At 30.4% G+C, this 27,851-nt stretch overlaps 1 protein-coding gene and 1 long non-coding RNA gene across 2 annotated transcripts; both read right to left on the bottom strand.

Annotated features, from left to right (window-relative positions):
* Positions 1–473: 473 nt before the first annotated feature.
* Positions 474–14,762, bottom strand: LOC122523885. Its single transcript, XR_006305401.1, has 3 exons — positions 14,106–14,762; positions 915–992; positions 474–667 (listed from the first exon to the last, which is right to left on the bottom strand). It is a non-coding gene; the product is annotated as an uncharacterized LOC122523885 (long non-coding RNA).
* An 8,147-nt stretch (positions 14,763–22,909) lies between these two features.
* On the bottom strand, positions 22,910–27,227 carry LOC122523884 (DNA damage-regulated autophagy modulator protein 1-like). Its single transcript, XM_043645831.1, has 8 exons — positions 27,007–27,227; positions 25,560–25,734; positions 25,000–25,378; positions 24,314–24,435; positions 23,957–24,183; positions 23,674–23,812; positions 23,411–23,562; positions 22,910–23,233 (listed from the first exon to the last, which is right to left on the bottom strand). Exons 3-8 carry the CDS (start codon positions 25,080–25,082, stop codon positions 23,132–23,134), a joined length of 825 nt encoding a protein of 274 aa, XP_043501766.1. The 5' UTR covers positions 25,083–25,378; positions 25,560–25,734; positions 27,007–27,227; the 3' UTR covers positions 22,910–23,131.
* Between the last annotated feature and the right edge of the window lie 624 nt (positions 27,228–27,851).

Below are 27,851 nucleotides of genomic sequence, written 5' to 3'. Positions count from 1 at the left end.
GAATAAAGAGAGAAGAATTGTGGCGAGAAAAATGTTAACATGAAGAGTTATCGAAAAGTTTTTCGAAATCTTTTAGAAAAATCGTAAATATAATAATAAATTTACGACATAAATAAAATATAAGAAAAAACCGAATAATATCTTACGAGAATAGAACTTACAACATTATTTTTACTTCGAAATTACAATTTCAAATATTTAATTTATATTTTCCCTATTTTTTAGATAATTTTATTCATCACGTTTCTATCTTAAAAATTTTTCCAATTCTCAAAGAGAAAGTCATTTCGAAGTCTAAGGAAGTGTCAGAAAAAGAAAGAAAAAGAAAAAGAAGTTTTAAAAGTGTATTTCGTTCTAAGTTGAAAACCGTTTAAAACTGTTTATTTTTAGGTTAAGTGAGGAAAAAAAAAAGATAGGATGAAGGTAAATAACGATTCGTGTTTGTCCCACGACGTGCATTTGACTAGAACCATTTAAAATTGTTTATTTTTATAGACACAAAAAAGAAAGAAAAAAGAAAAAGGAAAAAGTAGAATGCAAATAAACCACTCGTGTTATCCCATTCGTGGTTCTCCGTGTTTTCTGCAAATACTGGAGAACGAAAGTTTATTGATTTTACCAGATCGAACATATTTCGGATATGGCACGTTCCAAATTCTTGATGTACCTAAACGAAAATTATATGTGATTAGAAGACAAAAAAAAATAAAATATGATCGAGAGAATCGAAATCAAATAGCTTCGTTTTAAAGACTGAAAATTTTTTTCTATATTAAATAAAAATAATTTTTTATATTACTTTTTTTTCTCTTCGTTGCCATTTCTTCGAAAGGTCGATTTTGTGGGTCGAGAAGATGGAATAAAAAAAAAAAAATAAATAAATCGAAGGTAAATACTGTGTCTCGTTTTTGTACCTTTATTTTTCCATTAAAACGAGCCTCGTGATGATGGCTACAAAGCTATCGGAACATTGATTATCGATTGTTGACGAGCTGTAACAAAGAACGATTAGAAAATTGTAATTTTTCTTTTTTTTTTTTATTTTAAGATTTGAGGTATATGGAGTTGTACATATTCATGTTGTACATTCATGTGTAAATTTATGTAATATTTGCATAAGGAAAACAATTTTCGAACAATCAAGTAATTTAAAAAAAAATATCAGACATGTTGAAATTTTTGAGGACAACTCGAGAATGTAATTCTTAAAAGGGTTGAAAATTAAAATTTTTCTGAATTTATATCTCAACTTGAAAGAAGAAGCTTCTTCACTTGTTTCAAAAATACGAATTAATTTTAGGAAAAAAAAAAGTAAATGTTCGAATAGAAAGAAAAAAGTATTGTTTATCGTAGAAATGTAGAGTTTTGTCATTACTCAAGGCTTGACTTGTCGTCAAGTTTTACTACTTTCCTTCACTTTTCTTTTATCACGAAATAACCGTCATTAGTATTTTTGTTCGCGCGTTGAAGAAAAAGAAGAAGAAGAAGAAGCCAAGTGGGAGCAGCAATTTTCTTTTAAATTTACGAGCATACTTTGCCTTTTTCTGCTATCTCTTTTTATCCCTTTCTCTTTTTCTTTTTCTATAATTTTTTCTCATTATTACGGAGTATCGATCATAACGGTAGCTCTAATCTGACACATTAATTCTTCTTATTTCTTAAATATTTTTTCAAAATAACATTACGATTAATTGCGAGTGAATATGAGAAACTCGTACGTGACATTCTTTTTTTTTTTAATAATAAATTTTAATAATTTCACGATACATTTCTATAAAGGTTCCCAACAATTTCACCTAATTCAATCATCATAAAATCAAAAAATTGTAAACTGAATGCATACTAGAATTTTATACGTAACATTGTTTTTAATAATTTTAAAAAATATTTCATCTTCAATATTACATATTTTTTGTTATATTAATATAAGTTTTTCTAACATGTACAAGTAATTTAATTATTATAAAAAATCAAATGTAAGTATGATTTCATAAAAAGTTTGAGAAAAATATCAAATTTTTGGCATTAAATTAAAAAAAATCAATCAAAAGAAAAATCCCTAAAAAATCTTATCGACCCGTTTATTCACTATTTCCTTTTTTTTTATATTCTCAACACCAGCTATTTTATATACTTTTCGCATGCACTATGATCCACTTTTTCAATGGAATCTCAAAGAGAATACGAGTCTTTTTTTATAGACACGATCGTTTGAACGTAATTCTTGATCGATATTTTTTAAACCAACACGTAAAACCCGTTAAAGGGATACTAACTTTATATTAAAAGTTAACTTTTATTAATAATTCATAAATTCTGGAGCACGTAAATACGATTGGGGAATAGAAATGACGAGTAGATCTGTTGAATTATTATACTTATTATTGAAAGTTTTTATTTAAATTGTTCCGAGGAAACAGACTATACTTCAAAGTGTTAATCTATCGAATCATAACTATTGGCTGCTTCCATAAACGATTTTACGTGGATTAGTAAAACAAGCACGTATTCTCTCTCTCTCTCTCTCTCTTTCTCTCTCACACACACATACAAACATATACATACATGTAAACATAATTTTCGATTAAACCTATATTCGAGTTTGTACGTTAGGAGAATCAACGTGTCACGTATGTTCTTCTTCCGACACGTTTATATCCTTTCCGATACGGAAACCCACTTACTGAATACGTATATGTATGCATATTGCAAAAATGCAAACGAAAGAGAAAGTAGATGGATATCGTGTATAAATTTGTTTTTAAATAAAAAAAATAGAACAAAATAACAAATGACGCGAGATTGCTGAATTTTAAAATAGATCCTGATTAATTGTTAAAGTATCGGAAAATGTTAAGTGTAGAACTACCGATAATTAATTAATGAAAACCTGTTTCTACCAGACAAGTCAAAATGACTAGTTGTAATAGTACATCTAAGTTAATTATATATAAAACTTTAAAAAAAAAGAAAAAGAAAAGAGATGAGAAAACATTGATAAATCGAATTCTTCGAACGATGCTATTGAAGATATGGAAAATTTTGGAAATACTAAATAATAAATGAAAATAATCTTGTAAAAATATAATTTATAATTCAGTCACTTTAATCGGTTGGATCATCGAAAATTTAAAAAATGTTGAATCATAAATTAGAATAATTTATAAAATAAACTAGAAAATGTTCGTGGAAAATGTTTAAAAAATGCAAAGTAATAAATTAAAATAATTTATAAATAAAAATTGAAAAATCAGTCACATTGGATTAATTTGATCTTATAAAAAACGTCTCAAATACAAAATTTTCAATCATAAACATTTTCCAAGTAAAATTGAAAAGCCTATTAATATATTTATTAATTTGAAAGGTTCTAATGTATAATATATAAAAAAAAGAAAATGTTAGATAATAAAAAAATAGAATAGGTGAATTTCTTTTAAAAATATCTGCTAGGAATGATAGTCGATCATTATAGGAAAGAAAAAGATTTATAGTAAGTCTATCTTATGTTAGTGATCGGCTATGAGCAAGGTATCCTTCTAGTGAACTCGGTGAGATTTTATAGGACTATAGGAAGATAGAAGAAAGAGGTTGAAACTGGAGGCTGGTCTGTGGGTTGGTTGACGGGAAGGAGAAGAGGGTTGTGAGGATAAGGGTGTTGGAAGAAGTGGGCCGAGTTACGCCGAGAAGAGAAGAGAAATAATAGTGGATGCAGTAGTACTATCCTCGCTTCCGATCGATTTCTTTTCTCCTTCCTTCTCTTTTCTATTAATTGATCCCTCTCATACGTTTTTTTTCTCTTCCCCTCTTTTCTATTCATTCCATTTCTATTTTATATTTTATTTAGCGATTCAACTTTAGATCTTAACAAATTACGTATTTTTATTTTTTAATTAATTCCTTCTCGCGTAGTACAATTTTTCAAAATTAAAATTATTAATTTGTATTTGATTTATGTTATAATAATAATTTGTTAATTTATGCGATAGGAAAATTTGTTCTTCCTAATTATAAACGAGTTATATTATATTTTGTAAATATGAAAGTAAATTATTAAGTCATTCGTAAAGTAATTTCGTTTTCTTAGACGATTTTTTTTCGTATTTAAAGTCCGAAACGTTTTAAGTGATCGTGAATAAATGTCACGTATTTTTTGCGTTATTATACTACAATTAGCATCTACCAATGCTTTTATTTTCTCGTCATCTCTTATAACTAATTAAAATGTTAAATCATTTCTAGGTTTAGAGTAAAATTAGCTATCGGTAAACGCAACTAATTAAAACTTTGTAAGTCATACAAAATTAATATCCTAACAACGTAATAAATTATAGAGGATTAATTACAAAGAAAAAAAAAATAAAAGTTTGATTTTCAGAAGATAATGTGAAAGATACAAGGATCGAACCAAAGTAATGTCATCTAAAATTAAAAATCTAATAAACTATATGTCAATGTTAATCTTTATTTTATACGTTTATTTAAAAATATTGCAAGGAAAAATCCTAATCACCGACAAATCCATCTAATATTCCAAATTCAAAAGTGGAAACATTTCAATGCGTGTCATGAACGAATAACTTGCAATTAGATACACTTTTATTTGCAAAATTAAAATATTTTCTATCGATATATTATCATTTTCTACGATTTTTGTCTTTTTTTGTTTTATTATATCCTTCATACAAGGAAGATGGTATTAGAAGAATAGCAGGTGTGCGTGTACCTAGAAATCAGTTCGCAGCTGTTTCAGAGATGACAGCTTTACCCTGTTATTTCGCTTAGATACCTTGGAAACATGTTCTTACTATCTTTTACATTTCTTTTATACATATATATATATCTGTCTCTCTTTCTTTCTCTTTCTCTGCATTTCATCATTCTTCTTCAGTGAGACGCGCAAATAGAAGAGAGTGCTACGTAGATGTGTTTGTCGGCTGCAGCAAGCAAGATTACCACGAGGCTCGATCCTTAATTTCAAACGTTCTATACGCTCCATTGAAAACCATTGAAAACTAAAGAGAAGGAAAATTGAAATCAAAATATATGTCTATGTGAATATACAATAACAACCAAAAGTTCGTAATCCCTTGCTGATTTTCCATCAAAATCGAATATACCGATCAATTTTGTATATCGATCTATCATTATTATATTAAATATTACAAAAGTTTAATTATCTTTTTTTTTCAAGAGAATTCAACATTTTTTTTATATTCATATAATATTCTCGTATAATTTCTACATAACATTCTAGACAATACTCGGAATGAATTTTCCTAACGAGACCACATTTTTTCGACGATTTTTACAAGGAAAGTGGAAAAGTATTTTCAATTAGAAAATGCTTGAAAAAATAATCACCAAGATGTCCGGAACACGTTTGGCCTGTCGTTAAAAGTAAAGGCAATTTATTTTTTTTTTTTTTTATGAAAGAATAATATTCGTTCCTTGATTAAACAAACAAAAAAATACGCAATATAAAACTGTACCACTTGTAAGATTTCGCTGACCAATAAATCTACTACGGTAATTCCAAAGGCATTCATATTTATTTTTCTTACAAATATATCCCGTTTCACGGAAAGTAATGTAATGATTTGAAACTTTTGACCGGTAGTGTATTTGCGGATATGTAATGCACGTAAATATACGTGGTATTTACATATGTAAAACAATATCCAAGTTGAGTGACATAAAAGACTTAGGACGAATGTATTTAATTAGAACCTTAATTAAAAACAAATGGCGGTGCTTGGGAATTCAATTAAAGTGTCAACTCTTCTCATACATTAAACAGAGACAAAGTGATAGTAAACGAGAGAGGGAGAAAGAGAGAGAGAGAGAGAAAATTTGGTAGTGTTATAAATTTCAATTTTTTCGAATATTTCGCATACTTTTCATTTCCTCTTGTTTTTACTTTATTCGTTCATTTTCTTTCTTCTATCTCTTCCTGTTTCTTTCATATTTCATATCGGTCTAGGGAATCTATTATATAAACATTCACAAACATCTATTTAATGTTTTATCTGGCATAGTACGAAGCCAAGATATTTTTAGCTATTAAATAAAGGTAAAAAAGATCTTTGTAGTAAGACGTAGGACGAATTGATACGCCCCTGGCGATTTATATAGATACGTGAAGTTTCTACTGTTGTTGGTGAAATATACTCGATTCGAGGAAGCGACGGAGAAGTAGGAGGGAGAAGGGGAAGGGTGTGTGTGGCACAGAGGGCAATAAGTATTTCAGCGAATGCAACTAGACACATACATGTTTGGTAGAAAACGTGGCAGGTAAAGGAAAATAAATGGATGGTTAGTCCGACGAATACAGGAGGAGAAAACGAAGAAGAAGAGAAAGAAAGAGAGAGAGAGACTCTGGGAAAAGAAAAAAGGAATATAGGTTTTAGTATAGTCAACTCCCTTGAGATGGCAAAATAATGCACCAGATGGTTTTCTTTTACATTTTACATTCCTCAATGTGGCCACCTTTTGGTCTATTCGTTTTTCTATATTTTTTATACTTCTCTTTTTACTTATATTACTATTTTTATTTTTATTTCTCTCTCTCTCTCTCTCTTTCTCTCTTTATTTTATTTATTTTTTCTATTTATTATATATTTCTATCATTTTCTATTATATTTTGGTGTATTTTTGTATTTAATAAAATGCATGCATTGTTTAGATTTTATATGCACGAGTTTGGTCATTCATTCTATATTTCTTTTTTTTTATATTTCTTACTTTTGTTTACCTTCTGTTTCTCTCTCTCTCTCTCTTATTCTCTCTTTATTTTTATATCTATCACACGGTATATTCATATATTATAGAATGCGGTAGTTCCTTTCACATTTTATATTCTTGAATTTTGGCACTCACATTTCCATTCGTTATTCCATATTTTATTTTTCTTTTGTTAAATTTCCAATTCTATATCCGCCTCTTTACCACTATCTCTTTATTTTTATTTTCCGTTCGTATATTATAAAATGCATTGGTTTTTTTTAAATATTAAATAACCAAATGTTGCCACCTACCGATCCATTCATTTTTTCATATTTATGATGATTTTTTTTGGCGTTCCTCCTTTTATTTTATTTTTACTCTTCGCATTTTATTTATTTTTGGTGCAGTCTCGCTCTCTCTCTTTCTCTTTCTCTCTGTCTATCTTTTGTAGTATACTCGTATACAATAAAATGTGAAATGTAAGCGTCAGCTCTAACTTGTTCTGGTGTGTCGCACAAGAGACGTAAACGAAACCGCTGTGATAAATTACGTTCGCGTTGTTTTTCCTGTATCCTTGGGAAAATAAAATAACTATGATTTCTTGCTGTCATATCACTGTGACACAAACCTCTCTCTCTCTCTCTCTCTCTCTCTCTCTCTTTCTTTCTTTTACTATTTCTCTCTGAGTGTTAGCAATGAATTCTAGAGATGAACGAATAAAATAGCTTTTTTCACTTTATCCTTTTTTCTTTTTTTTTTTCTTTAACTAAAATAAAACATTAAAATGAGATTAAATGTTTACAAAACAAACATAAGAGCATAGGCTAATTCGTATTTGAAATGGTAGTGAATGTTCAATCCGACAATATATTTTTATCGTTAAAATCATACCTTGTTTTTATTCGATTTTATGCATGGAAAATTGTTCTCACTCTTCAATTGTCCTTTATACAAAAATTTATTATACGATTTGATTGATTATAACATTTTTTTTCGCGTAGTTTTAATAATTGTTCTTTGAAAATATATCTTTAAGACATTAGTTTGAAGTATTACATTTCGTATATTGTAGCGAACATTTGTCGACTTCATTCATTTTATCTCGTTCGATAGAATCAGGGAACGACTTTAACGAGGATGAACAATAGATAAGAATGAGAATGAGAAAGAGAGAAAGAAAGTAACTTAGCGATTCAAGCATAAACTCATTTCATCGACAAAAGATTTCTTTATCGTGACTGCCAGAGTGGAAGGTAGAATGGGGTGGTCTCATGATTTAATGACTAAAGGCATGAGGATTCTCCTATTTCTTTATCTTTTATTCTTCTTTTACGAGAAAACTAACTAATTTCGAATAACTTAAATTTGAATTTAGGTCGAATTAAAAATAAAAAAGAAAGGAAAGGCTAACGTATAGATAATAGAATTTATACGGCTTATGATTTGTTTATTTTATCGATTCGTTTGAATAAAAATTGAAAAATGTGTGATTTATTGATATCGAAATACGTATAACAACTTCTATACTAACTTTGATTATTCGTTATCGTATGAAAAATGACTTTTATCCAGTTTGATATATTTATAACGTGATTCTCTTTTACCTATCCACACACACACACACACACACTTATGTTCACGCATAGGACACATACACATATGCATACATAAGTGAGTGCTGTATAATACTTACACGTCTATTATTCACTGTAATCATCTTACATATGCATGCATATTTCAATGGATATGCTTTGATGTGAACGTACAAACGTTCTGTTATGCACTGTAAATTTTAAGCTTCCCAATTGGAATTCGTATCATCGATACGTTTGATCGTTACGAGGCTGGATGAATTATTTATATTAAATCCAATGCTTCTCTCGTTATTTTTCTCTTTTCCTTTTTAGCTTTACGTACGAGTCCTAAATTTTTCGGTTTGCTATGCTAATTGTCGTCTAATGTTGGAAAAGTTCAAAAAAAAGTTAAAAAAAGAAGCAAGAAGAAAAGATAAAGAAAAAGAAATTGCGAGTTCATTAGGCGTAAAATAAACGTCCTGTCCTTGTCATAATTATTTTTTATCTTTTTTTTTGTTTTTTTAATTTTTCATTTTCTTTTTTGTAATGTTTATTTTTTTTTTACTTTCTTATTATTTATTTTTTTTAAATTTCTTGTCCTTCTATTCAACAACTCATTTACGAGAAGTTTTTCTTTCATCGTGCACGTTACCGTATTTCAAGCAAAATTATCTTCTTTCTTATGAAACGAAGCTTTTCGTAGCTCGTTACCGAACAATTCGGAGAATTTCGTTGAAGTTTAATTTGGTCTTGAAGTATTCGTTCATTTTTAAGCTTTTTACATGAACTTTTAAATGCTTGTTAGTTATTGTTGCTAAATTTGTTTTATTTTTTTACCAACTGCTGTAGAAAAGAAAGAATAGAATGGAGGTGGGAGATATGTGTATGCAGAAAAAAAGTTTTTTAATTTTGATAAGAACGAAACTAGATTAAAGTATTGAAGAATTTATACGGTCTACTTTTAATAATGTTTGAAGATTAAAATAAAAAAAAAAAATAGAAGAAAATAGTTGACCAAAAGTTTGCTACATTTTTTGGTTTCCTTCCGTTCAATTTGGTAGCTAATTTCTTTAAGAAAATAATTATGAAGTTACAATATTAAGCTTTTTATAGTATTTGTTTCTAATAAACAAAAATTATATATATATATATATATAAAGTATTTTGTTTCTATTATTATCTATATATATATAAAGTATTTTGTTTCTATTATTCAATTTTTTTTAATATACTTTATAAATATCAACCCTTTATCGTACATGATTTTACACTTTAACCATTTGGCCTAAAATGATATCAGAAATATACCATTTAGTTAATTATTTATGGAACTGTTAATTTATTATTAGTATGAATTGTGTTGTATAATATTATATTAATATCATTCATTAATTTCATGAAATATTTAGCAACATTAATATTCCGTTCGATTTCTAAGTCTATAGAATTGTTCAGTTCATCTAAATTATAAATAGTATTTTTATAACATAATAAATTCTGTTTTATTTTTATCTAAAAAGGTTAAAAAATAAACTCACTTTACTGTCAAACGAATGTAAAAGTGCAACAAATTACACTTCCTCTGACATTAACTTTGTAGAAAGATAGAAATCGTATTTCTACCTTATCAAGTTGAGTAAGTTAACGCGGAAACAGGTATTTCGGAAAACCAAATGAAAAGTAAAGGGAAGAGAAGGAGAGACGGAAAAAAGAAGTGAAAATAGAAAGAAAAAAAAAAGGAAAAGAAGTAGAAAAAAAATATATAGAAAGAACGAGTCCTTTAGCTTCCGGCATGACTCGTCCTCCTTTTCGTGTACTCCAATCTCGTGTTCTGCTCGGTGAAATACTTTTTCTCTTTTTGTTTCACTCATTCTCTCTCCTTCTCTTTTACATTTTCTCTTTCTATACGAATTTCACACGTTATCGTATCTATATCTCTCTTTCTTTTTATTTCTCTCTCTCTCTCTCTCAATCACAATTTTTATATTTCTCATAGTACCTCATTTTTCGCAGGACAGTCATTTTCAACTCGGGCAACTCTCAATTCTTCTTCGTCTAGTTTTCTCAACTCGTAAAACAGGATCAACGAAGTAAGCTTCTGATTTTCTTTATTCTCTTTTTTCGATTTTATTGTAAGAAAAGTACGCGTAGAAAGGATTTTACGAAAGAACGAAGCTTTTCTGTTCCAACGCTTCTTAATTAATTGTGTCTACTTTTCATCGTTTTAACTTTCTTTCTGTATATTGATATGATTTGCAAGAGTTCGCATTATAATTTGTACTTCATTTTCTTACGATATCAAGGATTCATTAAAATAATTAAGATTTTTTACATTGGCTAATTATTTAAATATTTTCTTTTTTAACAAAAACTAAAGAAAAAAATAATTTGTATGAATAATTTTTATACACGGAAATACGATGTCATATGAAACAGTCTAATTTATCAACATTTCTTTTATTATTTTGTTCTTTTATTTACCCAGTTTTTCGTTAAAGTAAAGTTAACCTCGGTATTGATTTTTTGTCTAAAGCAATAGGATTTTAATTACCAATTTCGCTTCTCTCTCTCTCTCTCTCTCTCTCTCTATTTCTATCTCTATCTCTATCTCTATCTCTATCTCTGTCTCTTTCTTTCTCACTTTATATCCATTTCTCGAATTTTGTTTATCAGTTGCATTGGAAGATACGATACACGTTTATGATGCTTCGTTTGCATCAATGTTGTTTCTCCCATTATTCGATAATATGACTAATTTTCAACGTGACAAACTCATCTACACGTAAATTCTCCTAATTACGGAATCACGCAACAATGAACTCTGCTTGGAAATAAGCCAGGGTGTATTGTGTGTCGGTAATGCAATAAATAATGAACTATTATTAAATATCGTTTTGCAATACTTGAAAATGAATTTAATTACGGAACATGTACGATATTTTAACAACAAGTCGATTAAAATCTATGAAAAAAGAAAAAGAAAATAAAAAGTATGAAAACATGTGATTGAGAAAAGAATTTATTTATATTTTTATGCAAATGTGATAACAAAATATTTTTGAACCTTCCCTGAACGGTTTATAACTGTTTTGTGATCAACGTTTAGTTTCTTTTCGATATCATAACTGCTAATGAGCTAGTTTTGTTTAATTATTTTCACAATTTAATCGATTATTCCAACGATTGTTCGATTATGCGATCTTACAATTAAAACAATCTATTGGGAAAAATATGGAAAAACTTTTTCCTTGAGTGAATATTTTAAAGTATCTACTACTCTTTTTATTATTCTTTCGCCAGATTAAAATGGATTTCGTGACACAAATTTAACACGATAAGTGTTCCAACCGATCATCCTTCATAAAGTGACAAAGTTATGTTGTTTTTAAGAGTAGAAAAGAGGCCAAAAAATGGAAACAGGAGATCCGAGAAAATCCTCTCCTCTCTTAGAGAGATCAAAGTTCCCTGAAGAAGAGAATCAACGAATATTTTTCGCTTCTAGTATTATCGTGTCAGTTTCGTCCTCGTCATAGTCGACGAAGTAATATATTGCAAAATATATTAGTTTTTATCTTTCTCTCTCTTTATATAAATATATATATATATATATCTCTTTCTCTTTTTTCCTCGTGTTCGTTTATATCACAAATTTTTTCTATCCACTTACCCCAGTACCATCGTGTTCGCTAACTCAGTGTCAAAACCCTCGCTATGATGTACTGCGACCTTTGATTTTATTACTCTCCTGTTCTCCTTTTTATTTTCATCTTCATTTATTCGAAATAATAACATTTGACAAGCCTTGATAGACGGGCAATCCATTTCGTATATATGTATGCAAATGACAAGAAAAAAGAAAATAGATAGAAAAGAACATGTGATTTTTACGAGAATTACTGAACGAAATTGTTACGTACGATAACAAAAAAAAAAAAGATCTTCATATTATTTCTATTCGAAAGATTATGGGATTAAATTTAACGCCGGGTATATTATTTCATTTAGGAACGATCTCAAGTTTCCACAAAGTATAATTGTATGGAATCGTTTTGGAGGATCATCCAGTTTAAAGTTTGACCAAACTTTTCTCTTATATCCCTCCACCCCTTCCCTCTTCCTCCCACAACCGTTTCCTCGAAGGGTAAAGATCTAATCTAATTTTGGTCAGAGGTATATCAAGATACTTTAGAGCACGTTAATCTTATGCGAGCTGGTAAGTCATTTTCGTACAAGTTTAAATTATCTTTATCATTTAGTAAAATCAATGGGGTGTTTCGAACTGTAAATTTTATTATTTACCTGTCTCCTTGGTGTAAGTTAAATGTAATTAAACTTTGTTAAAAGGACGAAATAGAAAATTGTTTTTGGCAAATAAAAACTTTAGATTTTTGCAATTTCGAATTTTCGTAATTAAGGTAATTTAATCGAAGTGTTGCAAAAGTTTTTTTGGTCAAACAAAAAAATTCATTATATCGTCTCTGTTCGCGAGAAAGTTAGTTAGAAAGCGTGCTTAGGTAAAAACTACATGGTTGTTAGAAAATTAAATTATTTCGCAGGAGCTCGACCAAACGTTAATGAGCGCATTGGATTAAAATCCTTGGCTACGAAAATTCATCCTATTTTTTTACCATTCATACAATAGCAATCGAAACCCGCCGTTAAAATTAACTCTAATTCGATACCGATATGTACAATACATGCATGTACACTTGAGTAAAGAATCCAATAAAAGTGTACAATTTAAAACTCGTTTTATTCAATAATGATCAATTAAAGTCTCCAAAAATTATATCGTATATCGATTGTACTTTCAAAACTTATTTATTTTAATTATAACATTTATTTTTTTAATATTTCTACGATTTTTTTATGACAAACGTTTTTTAAAACGCACTTCTACAGGTTAACCTTTTTTACAAGTATGTCAAGTTCTTGAAAGTATGTGTTATAGGAAAAGTGGGACTAGCCGACGTTGTGAGTTTTTTGAGGCATTACCAACAATGCCAAGCGTTTTTAAGCAACGTAGGAAACAGAAGAATTGTTACGGACTTATCGGACAACAGATACACACATCACACACACAACATAGTATAGTATAGCGCATAGTATAGCGGCACGACAGTCTCTAAAACCCACGCACAAAAACCTACTCCATGCTCGCTTTTATGTGTGTGTTGGGGGCGGGGTTGTGTTGTGTGTGTGTGTGCTGTTGCCCGGTTAGTCCGTAACAATTCTTCTGTTTCTGACGTTGCCTAAAAACGCCTGGTATTGTGAGCAATGCCTAGGAAAAGCTCACAACGTCGGAGGTCTCACTTTTCCTATAACATATGCAATATAAAAAAATTCAATAAAAATAGAAATAATAATTAATGTTAATTAGATTAATAAAATAAAATAATTTATACTATTATTTCTCTTGCTTATTAGGAAAAACACACGGATGATGACAAAAGTTGAAGAGTAAGAAAAACTACGAGTAAAAAGTAGACAGGAATGTTTCGCATTACCTTTTTGTCGTCATTGATATTGCGAGCGTGTAAACACATACACACGCAGATAGGTGTATTTCTAGGTATAAACGTATGTATATGTGATGTATGTACCTCTTCAAATGGAAGCTGTACTTCAGGCTCAGAGGAAAAAATATCTTACGCTTTGTATATTTGGACCACGCATTATACAGCTCGGCGTTCACGTTTCTTTTACGTCGGTGAACATGATCTCGAAAATTAAAAAGCTTGTCCGAGCGTGGTAGCAATTTTCAAAGAAATCTATACACGAAAATACATACAAACGTGCACTTACCTACACCAATATTTATTCCAACTAGAAATTTTTTTATCTTTTTTCATTTTTGTTCTTTTTTTGTAAAAGTTTCCTCAAAAAATATCTGACATATAATTTCGGAGCCTAGATATAGTATGAAAGTATTATTTTACTTGGTTTAGTATTGGATCGATACGAACGAGGTTTGACCTTAAAAATAAAAACGTTGATACCTATTCGAGAACTATCCTCTCTCACTTCCTCGAGCAAACTACTACTCGCAACCCATTTTATTTCCAACTAGCTCGTATTTCAGTATTAAGCTTGAAGAAACGACGAGTTTACGGTTGGCCACGTAAACTTGCGACCTCTGTCATTCTTAAACGATTGATACTTCCTTTCTTTTGTTTTTTTTCTCTTTTTTAAAGTTACATCCTTGTCTAAAAATCTGGAGCATATATTATTTTCTGTTTGCATAGATGTCTACGTATACAGGCTGTTTTCAAATGTGCGAGAAAAACCTCAGGAGTGGTTTTAATACAAATTCGGGTACAAGGTCATATCGGGCGTATAATTGTATGCTTTTTTTTTATCTTATTTCTTTATAGGCATCTCTGAAATTGTGGCTATATATTTTGTAACAAGGATGCTTAATATTATATATTTATAATACTTATTTATATATTTAATTATATATTACAGTAATATTACTTTTTGCTTATATATATACACACCCACATACAAAGATATGGATATTTATATTTTCTTGACAGTTATCGTTAAAATGTCGTCGTAAAACGCCTAGCAGACGTCATAAAAGTAAACAACAAAGCAAGCAAAGAGCTCATCTACAGCCTTGATGTATATAAAACAATCGTTAATACACGTTTTTCTCAGATCGAAATAATGACGACGGTGAAAGATTAAAAGCTCCTTTCAAGCGAATCGTAAATATTTTTAACGTTGATGATTTCCTTGCACTGCTGCTCGTTAAGAATTTTCCTTTTTTCTTCTTTCTACCTAACATTTCATACTTACATAAAAATAATAATAATAATAATAATAATAATAATGATAATAATATTGACGTTGAAAATTATCTGGCGTAGGTGAAATTGAATGAAATGTACTATCGAAATGATAGAATTTAATAAAATATGATTAATGGTATCCAGATGATCGAATGTAAATTCAATAAAAGATGATAAATGATCATGGAATGAAATAAAGTCTGTATATCGTAATAAACGTTTATACGAATGATTTTGTAATTAATGTTTAGTGATGTCTCGTCGGTTTCATTTAATATGTAAAAACGATTGACGTGTGTCTATTGTATTATATATATATATATATCTATCTTCTCTTAATGGTTTCAATCTTTTAATTAGATATTTTCTAATGTTTTAAAACAGAGCGTGACAGTTTTGCGTGTTCATTATGGTTGATTGTTCAGTAAGAACTACGGAAACTTTTTTTTCATCAACGTGTTTACGAATGTACGTTGGTATTAAATGTTCCTTTTTTTTTAATAATTTATTCGTGCTTCTCGTGTCAGTAACGAGATTTTTTAATTTGTTAGAAATTTTGTTTTATTATTGCATATGTATTATTTTATATGATTTGCAGTATCGGTTCTCATTTAGATTCTAGGTTCTAGTTATAGTGACCCAAAATCGATGAAGAGGAATTGGTATTAAGAGTATGCATTATTATTAATTAACATAGTTTTTAATAAATTGAGTAAATATCGGTACGTTAGATATACTGTGTTAAAATTAATAATAAAGATATACCGATGTAAAATTAATGAATTAAACTGTTTGTTAATACCTTATCTTGGTTGGATTATTTGTGTATTATGTATTGTAAATAATAAATAATGATTGTAACCAAATAATAATTAATTAAAATATTCGTTACAGCTTTATCCAGTTTATACTATTTTTACTCAAATAAAAAATTAACCTTGTAAAGTATTCATCATTTTTAAATCTTGAATATTAATTTTGTATTACATTTCGAACGATATTCCGTATTAAAACAATGAAATCATTTTTGTAATTAAAATGAGATAAAGTTCACGTGAGTGTTCGTTAATATTTAATATAATTTGAGAAAAGAGTAATATTGAGTTTTTTTAAATTAGAAAAAGATAGAAAAGATATTGAAAATCGAGGGAGTCGAAGGTAAAATATGCGAAGAAGTTTGAAATTGAATCGCCGTCGTAACTTTACGCGAGACGGAAAAATCCGTCGATATTACGAGCCAATAGCGTGGTCTGAAAATCTAATATATAAAAAGAGAGATCGAGAAAAGTCTCGATTGATTTGTCGCATTCGTTTGGAAAACTCTCTCTCTTTCTCTCTCTCTCTCTCTCTCTCTCTCTCTCTTTCTCTCTCTCTCATTTTAATAATTATATCTACGTTTACAGAAAAGATTAAAAAGTATGTTATTTTTCAATATTTTAAAGTGATTTTACACCGGATCATTACCAACGTTTTTTTTCTTCGTCATATGTTTGCAAACTGTAAATAAAAAACGTGTGTACCGAACCGCGTGAAAAATCTTTATATACGTGTAAATCAATGTTTGTTCTTTACTTTCAACTATTTAATCAAATAAATATTTCTAATTTTTTTTTCTTTCAAAAAGAAAAATAATTCTTCTACGAAAAAAAAGAAACAAATTGTAATTTCATAATAAAATGTAAATATAATATTAAGTATTTATTTAAATAACTACATTCATTAGAGAACGTAATAATTCTAATAAGTAATAGTAATTATTATATCGATTAAAACAAATAACTATCTTCAATGCACAAGACGTGACTTTAATTCTACGAAAATTAGCAATCGAGTTGGAAGTGTACTTTGCAAATTGCAACTTTCTCAGAGAAGTTTCCTCTCTTTCTTTCTCTTTCTGTTTTCAAAGTACTTGGAAACTCAAGGGTAAGAAAGTACTGTATACCAAAGTGCAACATAGTAAGCTGTACAACTACTGTTTCCCATATATCTATATACATATGTACATATAGCATAAAACGAAAAGGACTTTTGAGTTTACTTGCATCTTCACTCGATCCCTTTTTCCTTTAAGGCACTTCAATCCTGCCGAATCGATTTGAATTTATTTTCTCTCTTTCTTTATTTAAACCATCAAATCACTTTGGATCCTAACCAACACATAAATACATACATATATGTGTCATCCTATAGATATCATCAAATTTGGATTATCTCTCATTGTCAGAATGATTAAACGATGAAAAGGCTAGGAAATGTATTAAAGCAACCCTAACATCCACTCACCCACCTATTCACACACACACGTATGGTCCCAGTGCGTTAAATTCACGTATTAGGAAATTCGATATATTCCACTAAGAGTTACGTAGCATCGACGATAATTTACGAGCCTGTATTAGCCATATACACAAACATACGTACATACATATCTCTTTAGTTACGTGGTTTCTCTATATATGTGTGTGTTTAAAGCCGAGCTAACCATACTACTTCGAATTCCATTGGAATTATTTTAGAGATATTACCAACTGTTCCCCAATATCTATACATATACACGAACATACCTAAACCTACATATATTTAATATACGTGATTATTGATCATATATGGTAAAGTTTAGGATGATCAAAACCTAGTTCGAATTTCTTGTTATCCACGAAATATTCATATAATCGATGATATGCGATCGCTATTCAACGGGGGCCGGGAATCAATTATCCATTTTCTATTAGTGCAAGTTCCAGGCTTGCTCGTTCGTCTTGCTGTCGGTATACTACTCCTTCCATTCTCTTTCCCACTTGCTCCTTCACATTCACTCCCATTCTCTCTTCCTATCTTTTATCTTGCCTGCTTTAAGCTTACTTTGGTATTCCAAGGTCACACCAACAAGATATAGAACCTAATGGCATATCTTATCGAGATTCGACGATCTCTCTCTCCTTCTCACTCTCTCTCTTTCTGTCATCCTATCTCTTCCCCCTACTCAATCCCCTTCATCTTCTTTCTCTCTTATTCTGAGACTGCAATTTACCGGTACTATCTTTGGGTACTAAACGGTAATAGGTATCAGCTGTTACTCGGGCTAATCTCTCGTCACTTTCGTGATAGTGCAAACGAATATCTTCTAATATACTAATACTAACGTATATATACTTGTATATACGCGCTAGGGAATTATAAAAATGTACTAATATAAATCTTATGTTAATATTATAAAAATTAATTTCATAATATTGTAGAAATGGTGGTTTTAATATAAAATAAATTATAAAATTAGTTTAAAATATTACTTGATTTGGATCACTTTCATAATTATTATTTATTTGATATGTACATACATTTATTTTATGATTTATTTTATATTAAAATGTATTTTAATAGCAAAGTAAATGATAAAATTACCTTTTTTTCTATTTTTTTTTCCCCACTTATGTTAGAACACTTTCATAATTATCGGCGCGTTTGTTTAAGAAGACGAATTTTGTCTGATTAAATTTAATTTATGCGAGAAGAAGAGGTAAAAATAAACGAAAAGGGAAGGAAAGGAAAGAAAAGAAAAGAAAAGAACTACCGATCTTATCTGTATACTTACATGACACGACATGCATGACTTTCAAGTTACACTTTCTATTCTCCTCGTATATTTGACTGTCTTACTTGATAAAAGTACTTGACAGAATTTTTTTTTATTCGTTTATTTATTTATTTATTTATTTGCTTAATTATTTATTTATCCTTGAGTTTGATCTTTTTTTTTTCAATTTTCCTTTATTTCATTTTTTTTTTATATTATTTTTTCTTCTATTTTTTCAGCAATGATACATCTTGAAAAATGGAGCTTAATTTTAAAGTATGTTCTTAAGTAGGCGTTGAATTTTGTTTTCGTTATTTTTCTTTATAATAATTAAGTATAGTTACTGCACCTCGTATATTATACGCGATGATTTAGGCACTTTTGAACGTACACTCACACATAATATATATATATAATATGTGAAATTACTATAGTCACTGATCACGCTCGTACGATAAATCATCATCATTCTATTGTCCTTCTTTATCGTTTCTCGTTGACTTATACAGTCTCTATCTTTCTCTTTTTTTTCTCTCTCACTCTCGCTCTCATTCTTACTCTCTCTCTCTCTCTCTCTCTCACTTTATTTATCTTTTTTTATTTCTATTCTTCTTAACGTAGGAAAAAAGGAAGAATATAGGAATGTTCACACGTTTTACAATAGACAAGTCACTCTCCTTTAACATAGTGAATCGCAATTTTGTTCACATTACGCCATTTTTAAAGCCACTTTAGGCTTTATTCTTTTTTTCTTTTTTCTAGCACCTTTCTAGCATTCCTCGTCACGTTGAATGCTCAATCGAAACTTTTCTATACACTTGGTTCGCTCACGTTCTAAGTCGAATCTAGGCCATACCATCATACATGCATGCATACACACACATACATACGTACGTACGTACTTACTTTCATGCATATATATATTTATATATTTATGTACATATATGTAAGTATATATATATATAAGGAAAAAAATTAGACATCCGTTCCCCTTCGACATACAATGATGAATTTCGATACTCGATTTCCGAAAATGTGTATTTTTATTTTTATTTTAAATGTCTTTACGTAGATTTCGAAAGCGTAGCGTTTATCACAGAAGGCAGCTGTAGCTGTGGGACGATTGCGATCATAGACGGTAGAGTTTGCCTCGTAGATTATGAAAAATAATAAAAAAGAAAAAGAAAGAAGAAATTTAAGAAAAACAAAATGATCTAAAAAATAGGCGGTATGCATATCTAAGTATTTGTCACATCGAATGTGTACGAGTCGATTACTTGAAACTTTTTTATTTTTACGAAGGATTCGATATCATTAGAATCGAATATTTTTATGATATTTTTGGCTCTTGATTTGATATTATTATTATGGTAAAGTAAACACGTTGTTCCAGAAATGTGCACTAGAGTTAAGGGCATTGAACAATATTTTGTTTTTTATTATTGATTTAATTTTTAATTAATTATTTGTAAAATTTGATGTAACGGTAAAAATAAATTATTTAATTATTAGATAATTTAATGGTAAAGTTTTATCATTGACAAATTAATTTAAATGTTATGTGAGATGAGTAATGATTTGATGGAGTAATTTGTCAATGATTCATCAAAACATAGTAATTTTTACTACGACAAGAACTTTAATTTTGTAAATGAACTAATAATAATATAAATCAATTATATTTGATAACACATAATTGTGATTGGTGTAAATAAAAAATTAAATCGTCGATTAAATAAAATATTGCTCGAACACTGTAAAATGGCGCAATGATATTATTTTATAGTTTTTACTCATGAGGATCAGGGCAAATATGAATATCGAATTTCACTCGTACTTTAAATATCACTCGAATCAATTTCAGCCCTTATTCGTTGTATCGTAAGAAATAGCAATTTTAACATCGAGACATTTTTCATCAATATCTTCAAAAATTGCGATTACTCGATCGAATGTATTTCGTGAAACGAAAGTTATAATGATTATGACGTTGATTAATCTCTAGTAAATCTAGGGAATTTTCTAATGATTATAATTAAGGGAACTAGATATTGTGGAATATTGAGATATCGATGGTGAGATTTTGTAGAACAATGGAACCCATACAAGTGTATGTTAATTCGAACAAGTCCTTATTGTAATAGGCCACTTCTGTCATAACTGACAGATCTAAAGGCATCTTCAACGAGATCAGTGAGACATCTCACTGCTTGTAAAAGTGCTGCCAATAACAGAGACAAGGACAATGATATCAACTTGCTTGGGACGAGAGCATTGTCCGATGAACTTTGCGATCTACCCGATACCTTTTTTCTTTTTTTCTTTTCACAATTTTTACCACTAGCGGAATCCTTCTCATGGATTCTTTCCATCGACGAAGAAATCCTTTTAGAGGATCTGTTAGGTGATCTATCACGGGAACGTGATCTTTCTCTGTCAATGGATTCCGTAGACGTTTTCGTTGTTTTCCTATGATAATCCAAAGTGGAAATAGTTGATCTACGATGTGACACCATGCTTTCAATCTTCTTACGAAAATCTTCGGTTTTTTCGTCAAAACCAATAAGACGATTTTCGTTCGAAGATCTTCTTCTTCTTCTTTCTTTATTCTTCTTTCCTTGTTCACCTCGACCGGAAGATGATGACCTGTCTCGACGAGTTTGCAAAGTACCATCGGATTTGGCCTTGTCCGAAGCTTTCAACAATCGATTACTCTTGTGCTCGAAGAATATATTTTGCAATGAAGTTTTCGTATACTTGTCTATAACTTCTGTATCCTTGAACGATGAATTTTCATCGAGCGAGTTAGTCCTGGTGTGACACTTTTCTTGACAATGAATTTTCTTTTCCAAACAGGAATTATTTAAATTATAATCGACCGTAGGATCTTCTGGTTCTGACCAACATAATCTAATATTTTCTTTATTTTCGTCAATGACTGTACGTCTCGATGGTGTCTTTCCTAAACTGTTTAGAACGAAATTGACTGCTTTGGCTGTATCCATTGGTATGTTTGATTCGACGGTTTCATTTTTGAGATCAGCGTTTTCATTGACCCAGTCGTTACTCGTTTGATCGTCGATTGATTTGGAAGGATTGTTTTCGTCTTGATTAGCAGTGTCCGATGATTCTTCGTTGGAACCACCATTGGAAGGACAAGGATTTGCGTCACCGTCTTCGTCGTCGTCATCCTTGATGGTTAATTTTTCTTCGACCCAGGCTTCTTCTTCTTCCTCTTCGTCCTCTTCTTCATCTTCATCTTCATCTTCCTCAGATTCCAGAGACAACGATTTGTTTCTTTTTATCACCGGTACGATACTATCAGCGTAAAGAAGATCCTGCATCTCGTATAAACTTCTCTCGATACTTGGACTCTTGTAAAGAAGATTTCTTAATTCAGGTAAGTCTAAATCTTGAACGTGAAGTAAATTTTGTTCGATGTTCAATAAACTCTCTTCGATTTGTACCAGACATTGTTCTATGTCACAAGTAGTGTCTTCCGATTTGTTATCTAATTTTTTCGAGAGAGGAGAATTTGTTGATTTTTCATTTTTATCTTCAACCTTGTTAGTAGAGTCTTGATTTTTGTCTAACTTATCTTTCCAGGATTCATTAGGCTGGATATCCTGATGTTGAGTCTGGCTATCATAAAACACACGATAATTACTATGACTGTTAGCTATTTCGTAATTAATAACATCAGTTTTAGGATTTCTCAAGGAAAGACGTTCTGATTCTAATCTCTCGCTACAAGTACGTCCTCTAATACCCAACATATTTTTATCGCCATGACTATTCGCTATAGCGTATTCGCCATCTTCCTGATGATGACAACGTCGACGACGACGATCTTCAGCTTCCTTTTTAGCCGAAAGTTCGGTATATAATCTTGAATATTCGTTATGACTACTGGACTCTTGGTAAGCATTGCCATGGCTGTTAGCGAGTGGATAAATGGTTGAATCATCAAGATCGGAGTCAACCTGTCTGGTCCAAGGTCGTTTAGTTAGTATACTTGACTTATAATTACCGTGACTACCAGCGTCATCGTCGAAATCTACGTCATTGTCGAAGTCAGGAAAGTTCTTTTCTTGATGAATCACTGCCGATTCGATGCAACCGTCATCGATTAGTATATAACCGTCAAGGGCGTTATCGTCCAAGTCGATCCACCGATGAGAATCGTCTTCTTGAGCTACATTCATTTTTTCTTCACGTTCCTTTCTTTTTTCCAATCCTTGACGACGACGTTCTCTGATTGCTGAATCATGCACGTGTATTTGTACTGGGCAGAGGTCATCAGTTTTTCTCTCGTTAGGTGGTGTCGTAGCCATTAATGGTGCGACATCATCTAACAATGCATCTCTGTTTTCTCGGTATCGATATCCAGGACATGGTGTATCAACTGGCGAATGAGAAAGCAGGTTTACATAAACACCGGTACCTCTGCCATTAAGGGATCAGGTGATTGTTGGACTTCCTTGATTTTGGTACAACGAAGAAGTTTGACTTTCGTTTAAAACCTCGTTGCTTGATCGTAATCGGTTGAAGTTGCATACGATCTGAAACGAAATGTTAACTTTATGAGCCATCAAACGTTTTTATTGAATTTTTTGGATCACTTTAGTCGAGTGAGATTCAACTGATTATTGACGGGATTAATATCGCTGTTGATACTCACTCGACTATGATTTATTTTTGTAATTAATTAATCTCGTTTAATTTTTATGAGATATCACCTTTGGATGGCTCATCCTAATGTCACGAAATTCATCAGTGAACGTCAAAATGTAGAAACAAAATGCGATTGCACAAATCCATTCGGTTACAGTACTAGCAACGTGAAGTTCCCAACCACCGTCAGCTCTGTACCATTTCTGAGGATTGGTACCTACAACGAGGTAGTTCATTATCAACGAGGATTTATTCATTATGATTTACTGTTGTTATTGAATTTATACTATTTACATCAACACAAGTTTGATAAATGTTTCAAGCTGACCTTTATATGCCAGACTTGCTAAAACTCCGGTGATGAATATGATGAAGAAGCAGACTGTGCAAAATGTTGATAAAGCTGTTCGTAGATGGGCCATTCTTAATGAACATCCCAGTGGATGCAAATAGAATGAACAAACAGCCTAATAAATAAAATAATAAAAGGATTTATTATTACAAATTTTAATACTAATATTGATAATAATATTATACATATTTAATTATATGAGATTTTTTATACAATAATTTAATATACTAATTTGAATTACTTTTTATGTTAATATTACCTGTGTCCAAAAATATGCGGTACCACCACCAAAACATAAAAATGCACCGATCATGTGTACAACAAGGACCGATGTTTCTTGAAAGTTAGCTACAATTGAGACACCTAGGGTAGTCGTTAGGCCAAGAATCAAGGCCCAATAATTCCATCTTGGTAAAGACGCTTGCAGACGAAATGCGCTGGTACATTCTTTCACTTGTGAGTATCTTATGTAGATGACGAGGCACACTATGAAAGTAAATCAGGACGAATGATAACATCCGTTTGATAATACAATCTATACAGTTTTTTATTTCTTCTTAGTACGACAAATACATGCATACTACACTTTCGAAGTATAGTAATGTGGTTTACTTACTGAGCGCAGCGATCATGTTCATAAACTGAGCGAATATGCAACTTTCTGGTGCTGAGGTTGCCACGTCTGAGATGTAAGGAAATCCTGCTTCTACGTGATCCGATAATACAGCTATGATATACCTAGAAATAAAATATATCTTGTTACATTTTCTGTTTAATCTGCCGTTAAACTGAACTTCATTGTGTGTGAAATTGGTTTTGTTTTTATTTGATAATCTGCTGAAAGGTATTAACTTACCTTTTCTTTATTCTAAAGTCTTCCTATAAAATAAAGTAATTTCTTTTTCTATACCCCAAATTATGCCACAAAAAATATAGTAATAATAAAATAATACAAAATTATTCTTATAACACACCTATCTCATAAAATTAATTATTTATATTAAATTATTCTCTATATTAAAGAAATTATTTGTACATAAAATTAAGCCATAAAAAATATGATAATATTAAAATAAACAAATATTTCATATATTTATTTCGGTATATAAATTAATAATTTTTATATCGCGCGTAACGGCGCGCGGACTCATTCTCGAATTCATTCTCAACTCATTCACAAAAAGAAAGAATTAATTTTAAATGTAAATTGAAGAAAATTATGTTAATTTTAAATTTATTATTTACTTTGATTTTCAATTATAAATTATTATCATAATAACATTTTAAAAATAATGAACTCACGTGACTATGAATACCGATGGCAAGGAAACGAATAGTATGATAGGTAAATAATGAAGATTAACCAGGATATCGTTTTTATCCATGATTATCAACGTATCGGTCCACAGTTATTCGTCAATTCTTTTTTTGTTATCGATAACCTTGAACGTCCACGATCACTGTGATTTTCTTTGCGAATCTTCTGTCGATTAGTGCGCTGAAAATGCGCTCGTTCACGACGAGATAAGATCATTCGTGTTTCTTCCTTTACCCCCACCACTTTCCTCTTTTCACTTCTCTTCACCGTTAGACTTGTTTTTATAGTGATCATTCAACTCGTTTGATGATCTTTCTAATGATCATAACGCCAATCTTACTGCCATTTCCTATTTTTTTTCTTCTTTTTTTTTTCACATGAAACAAATACAAGTGATTATGTTAATGTTTTGTATGGTAATTAATTAATCTAAATTTTTTTTTAGTTAATATTGAAATATGAACGAGATAAAAATATTTCTAACGTTAGATTTGCGTGTATAGAAAAGTAAAGTGTTGCATAATTTAAAATAATTTCAACTTACTTTGAGATTATGACTTAACAATTTCTTAGCCAGTTTCTTAAGCCAGTAATAATCTTGTCATTTCCGACTAGTATGCTGAACGATCATGTTGAAATTATGGAGGAATAAATTGGATTGTTGAAAACACGTTGCATCAATTCCAACAGCTTATACTTTCACATTATCTATCTACCATCTGTAAACGCATAAATAATAGATAAGCGTAAATCAATATACTATGTTGGTTCAATTTTGATTTCACGTGCATGGAAATGCGAGTTACATATTTAAGAAAAATAAAAAATTAAAATAAAAAATAAATTAATCATCACGTTACCGGTTTGTAATTTTTTTCTCGTAGAACAATAATTAAATTAGCGACTATAAAACATTGGAATTTTATATTTTAGGTTTATTATGTAATACATCTGCTGAATATCCAATCAATTTTTTTGTACTCTAAATTAATATCCTAACTGAATCTTTAATTTTTTTTTTAATATACCTCTTTATGCCACCAAAAAGTATAGCAATATTATTAAAATAAATAAATAAATCAATGTGATATAACAATAATATATATATACAATTATTTTTGAAACACCATATATAACATTAAAAATGACTTATTTTTTAATTTAAATATAATCGAACATCGTTTATCATATGAACATTTGTACGTATTAAATATTGTACCTTCCTGCAAAATCTATACATTTCTTTTTCTTTTATGTCATATGTATACGAATACGTCTGCTTTTAAAACGTAGCACGTATCGCGTAAAATAAAGAAAGACAGGTGGATGATGCATCTATATAGGTATAAAAAAAGGGAAGTAAATGTGTGTGAGTGATAAACGTCGTTTTCTACCCTTCGACGTCATCCCCCACGTAGCCATCGACCCTCTCACTTGCCCATATATACTTTATCGTATTACCGCGCTTTCTGGGATTCCTAACTGTCTCGTCACAACACATGAGTGTATCTATACATATATATATATGAGAAGTATACATATACCATAAGATTATTTAAAAACTTTACTAATCGATGATGGCTCCTACACGTGCGCCTGCGATTATCACGAGATTTAACTACATTTATACGTATATATATATTTATATATAGGATGTGCATGTGTAGCTAAGTTTGTGGGCGCGTGCATGTATATATATAAGAGAGGAAATAATTCATCAACAAACTGCAGTGCAGGAAACGTGCAATTTTTCACACGGGGGCGTTGGCCAGATACCATGGACAATATTGCAAAATATCCTTTGGGAAAAAGGCCATGAGGTTTTTCCTCACCCATCACATCCCCCGTCATTTTAATTCTATTTATTAAAAACAAAAAGAAAAAGAAAAAAAGGGCCAAAAACAAAAAATAATAACAACAACGCAAAACGTAATGGAAATTAAATTCAAGACGCAAGTATGGTTAAAAAAAAAGTATTATTATACATGTACCTTGAAAAAAAGTATTGCAGTTGATATTCGGAAAAACGTTTGTACTTCACTGACATATGTAAACCTCACTGTGTTTCACTGCAGGGAATATTCTCGACGATGATCAAATATTAGAAAAAAAACGGGGTGGGGGTTAGTCAAAAGGGTTGAAGGAATAGCTTATGAATTTTTCTCTCTCTCTTTCTCTCTCTCTCTCTTCCTGTCACTTTTTTTTCACGTAATGAAAAACAATAATTGCAAGGATTAGGGATGACAAAAAAAATGTCGTTTGTATTTTTTTGCGAAGACGAAATTTTAAATTTAATTAAGGTGCGTTGGGGCGGGTAGGGTGGGGAAGAGATGGATGGTTTTTTTCATTTTTTTTTTTTAAATACTTAGGGAACAAAAAGGAAACGCGAGATCGTGCTCGTGTGACGTGCACGTTTGAAACAGCACTGAGGTTATGGGCGTCCAAGCGATCGATGATGCGTCGGAGAAGGAAACGGGGCGCTCGTATAGCAACTGCGCCACTGATGTGAGTGAGGAAAACAAACGTCGTTTCAATGCTGTTGTCAATGCTGTTGTCAATGCCGTTGCCAATGCCGTTGTAAGACGTTTCAAATCCGACACACATTGCCTTGCTCGTTGGTAAATGCATTTTTAAATGGTTTTTTTTTTATCTTTTATTATTATTTTTTGTTTTTTTATGTACGACTAAATGTACGTTTTTTCTACTTCGATATCACTGTTCTATCTTTCTTTCGATTTCTTTTGCTTACTATGCAGTTATTATTCGAGTATCGAGAGAAAGATATCGTAAGCGAAGGTTTAAATTTCGCAACTTTTATCAATTTTACATTTTCTTA

This window comes from Polistes fuscatus, unplaced genomic scaffold (assembly GCF_010416935.1).
Source record: "Polistes fuscatus isolate 324 unplaced genomic scaffold, CU_Pfus_HIC Scaffold7, whole genome shotgun sequence".
Lineage (NCBI taxonomy): Eukaryota > Metazoa > Arthropoda > Insecta > Hymenoptera > Vespidae > Polistes > Polistes fuscatus.
This window is presented reverse-complemented; position numbering and strand designations above follow the sequence as displayed.

Coding starts and splice junctions, on each gene's coding strand:
- LOC122523884 (XM_043645831.1), bottom strand. CDS start 25,082: ATGGATAAAAACGATATCCTGGTTAATCTTCATTATTTACCTATCATA. Junction 24,184..24,313: donor GAACATGATCGCTGCGCTCA/GTAAGTAAACCA, acceptor TTACTTTCATAG/TGTGCCTCGTCATCTACATA. Junction 23,813..23,956: donor CCGCATATTTTTGGACACAG/GTAATATTAACA, acceptor TTTATTTATTAG/GCTGTTTGTTCATTCTATTT.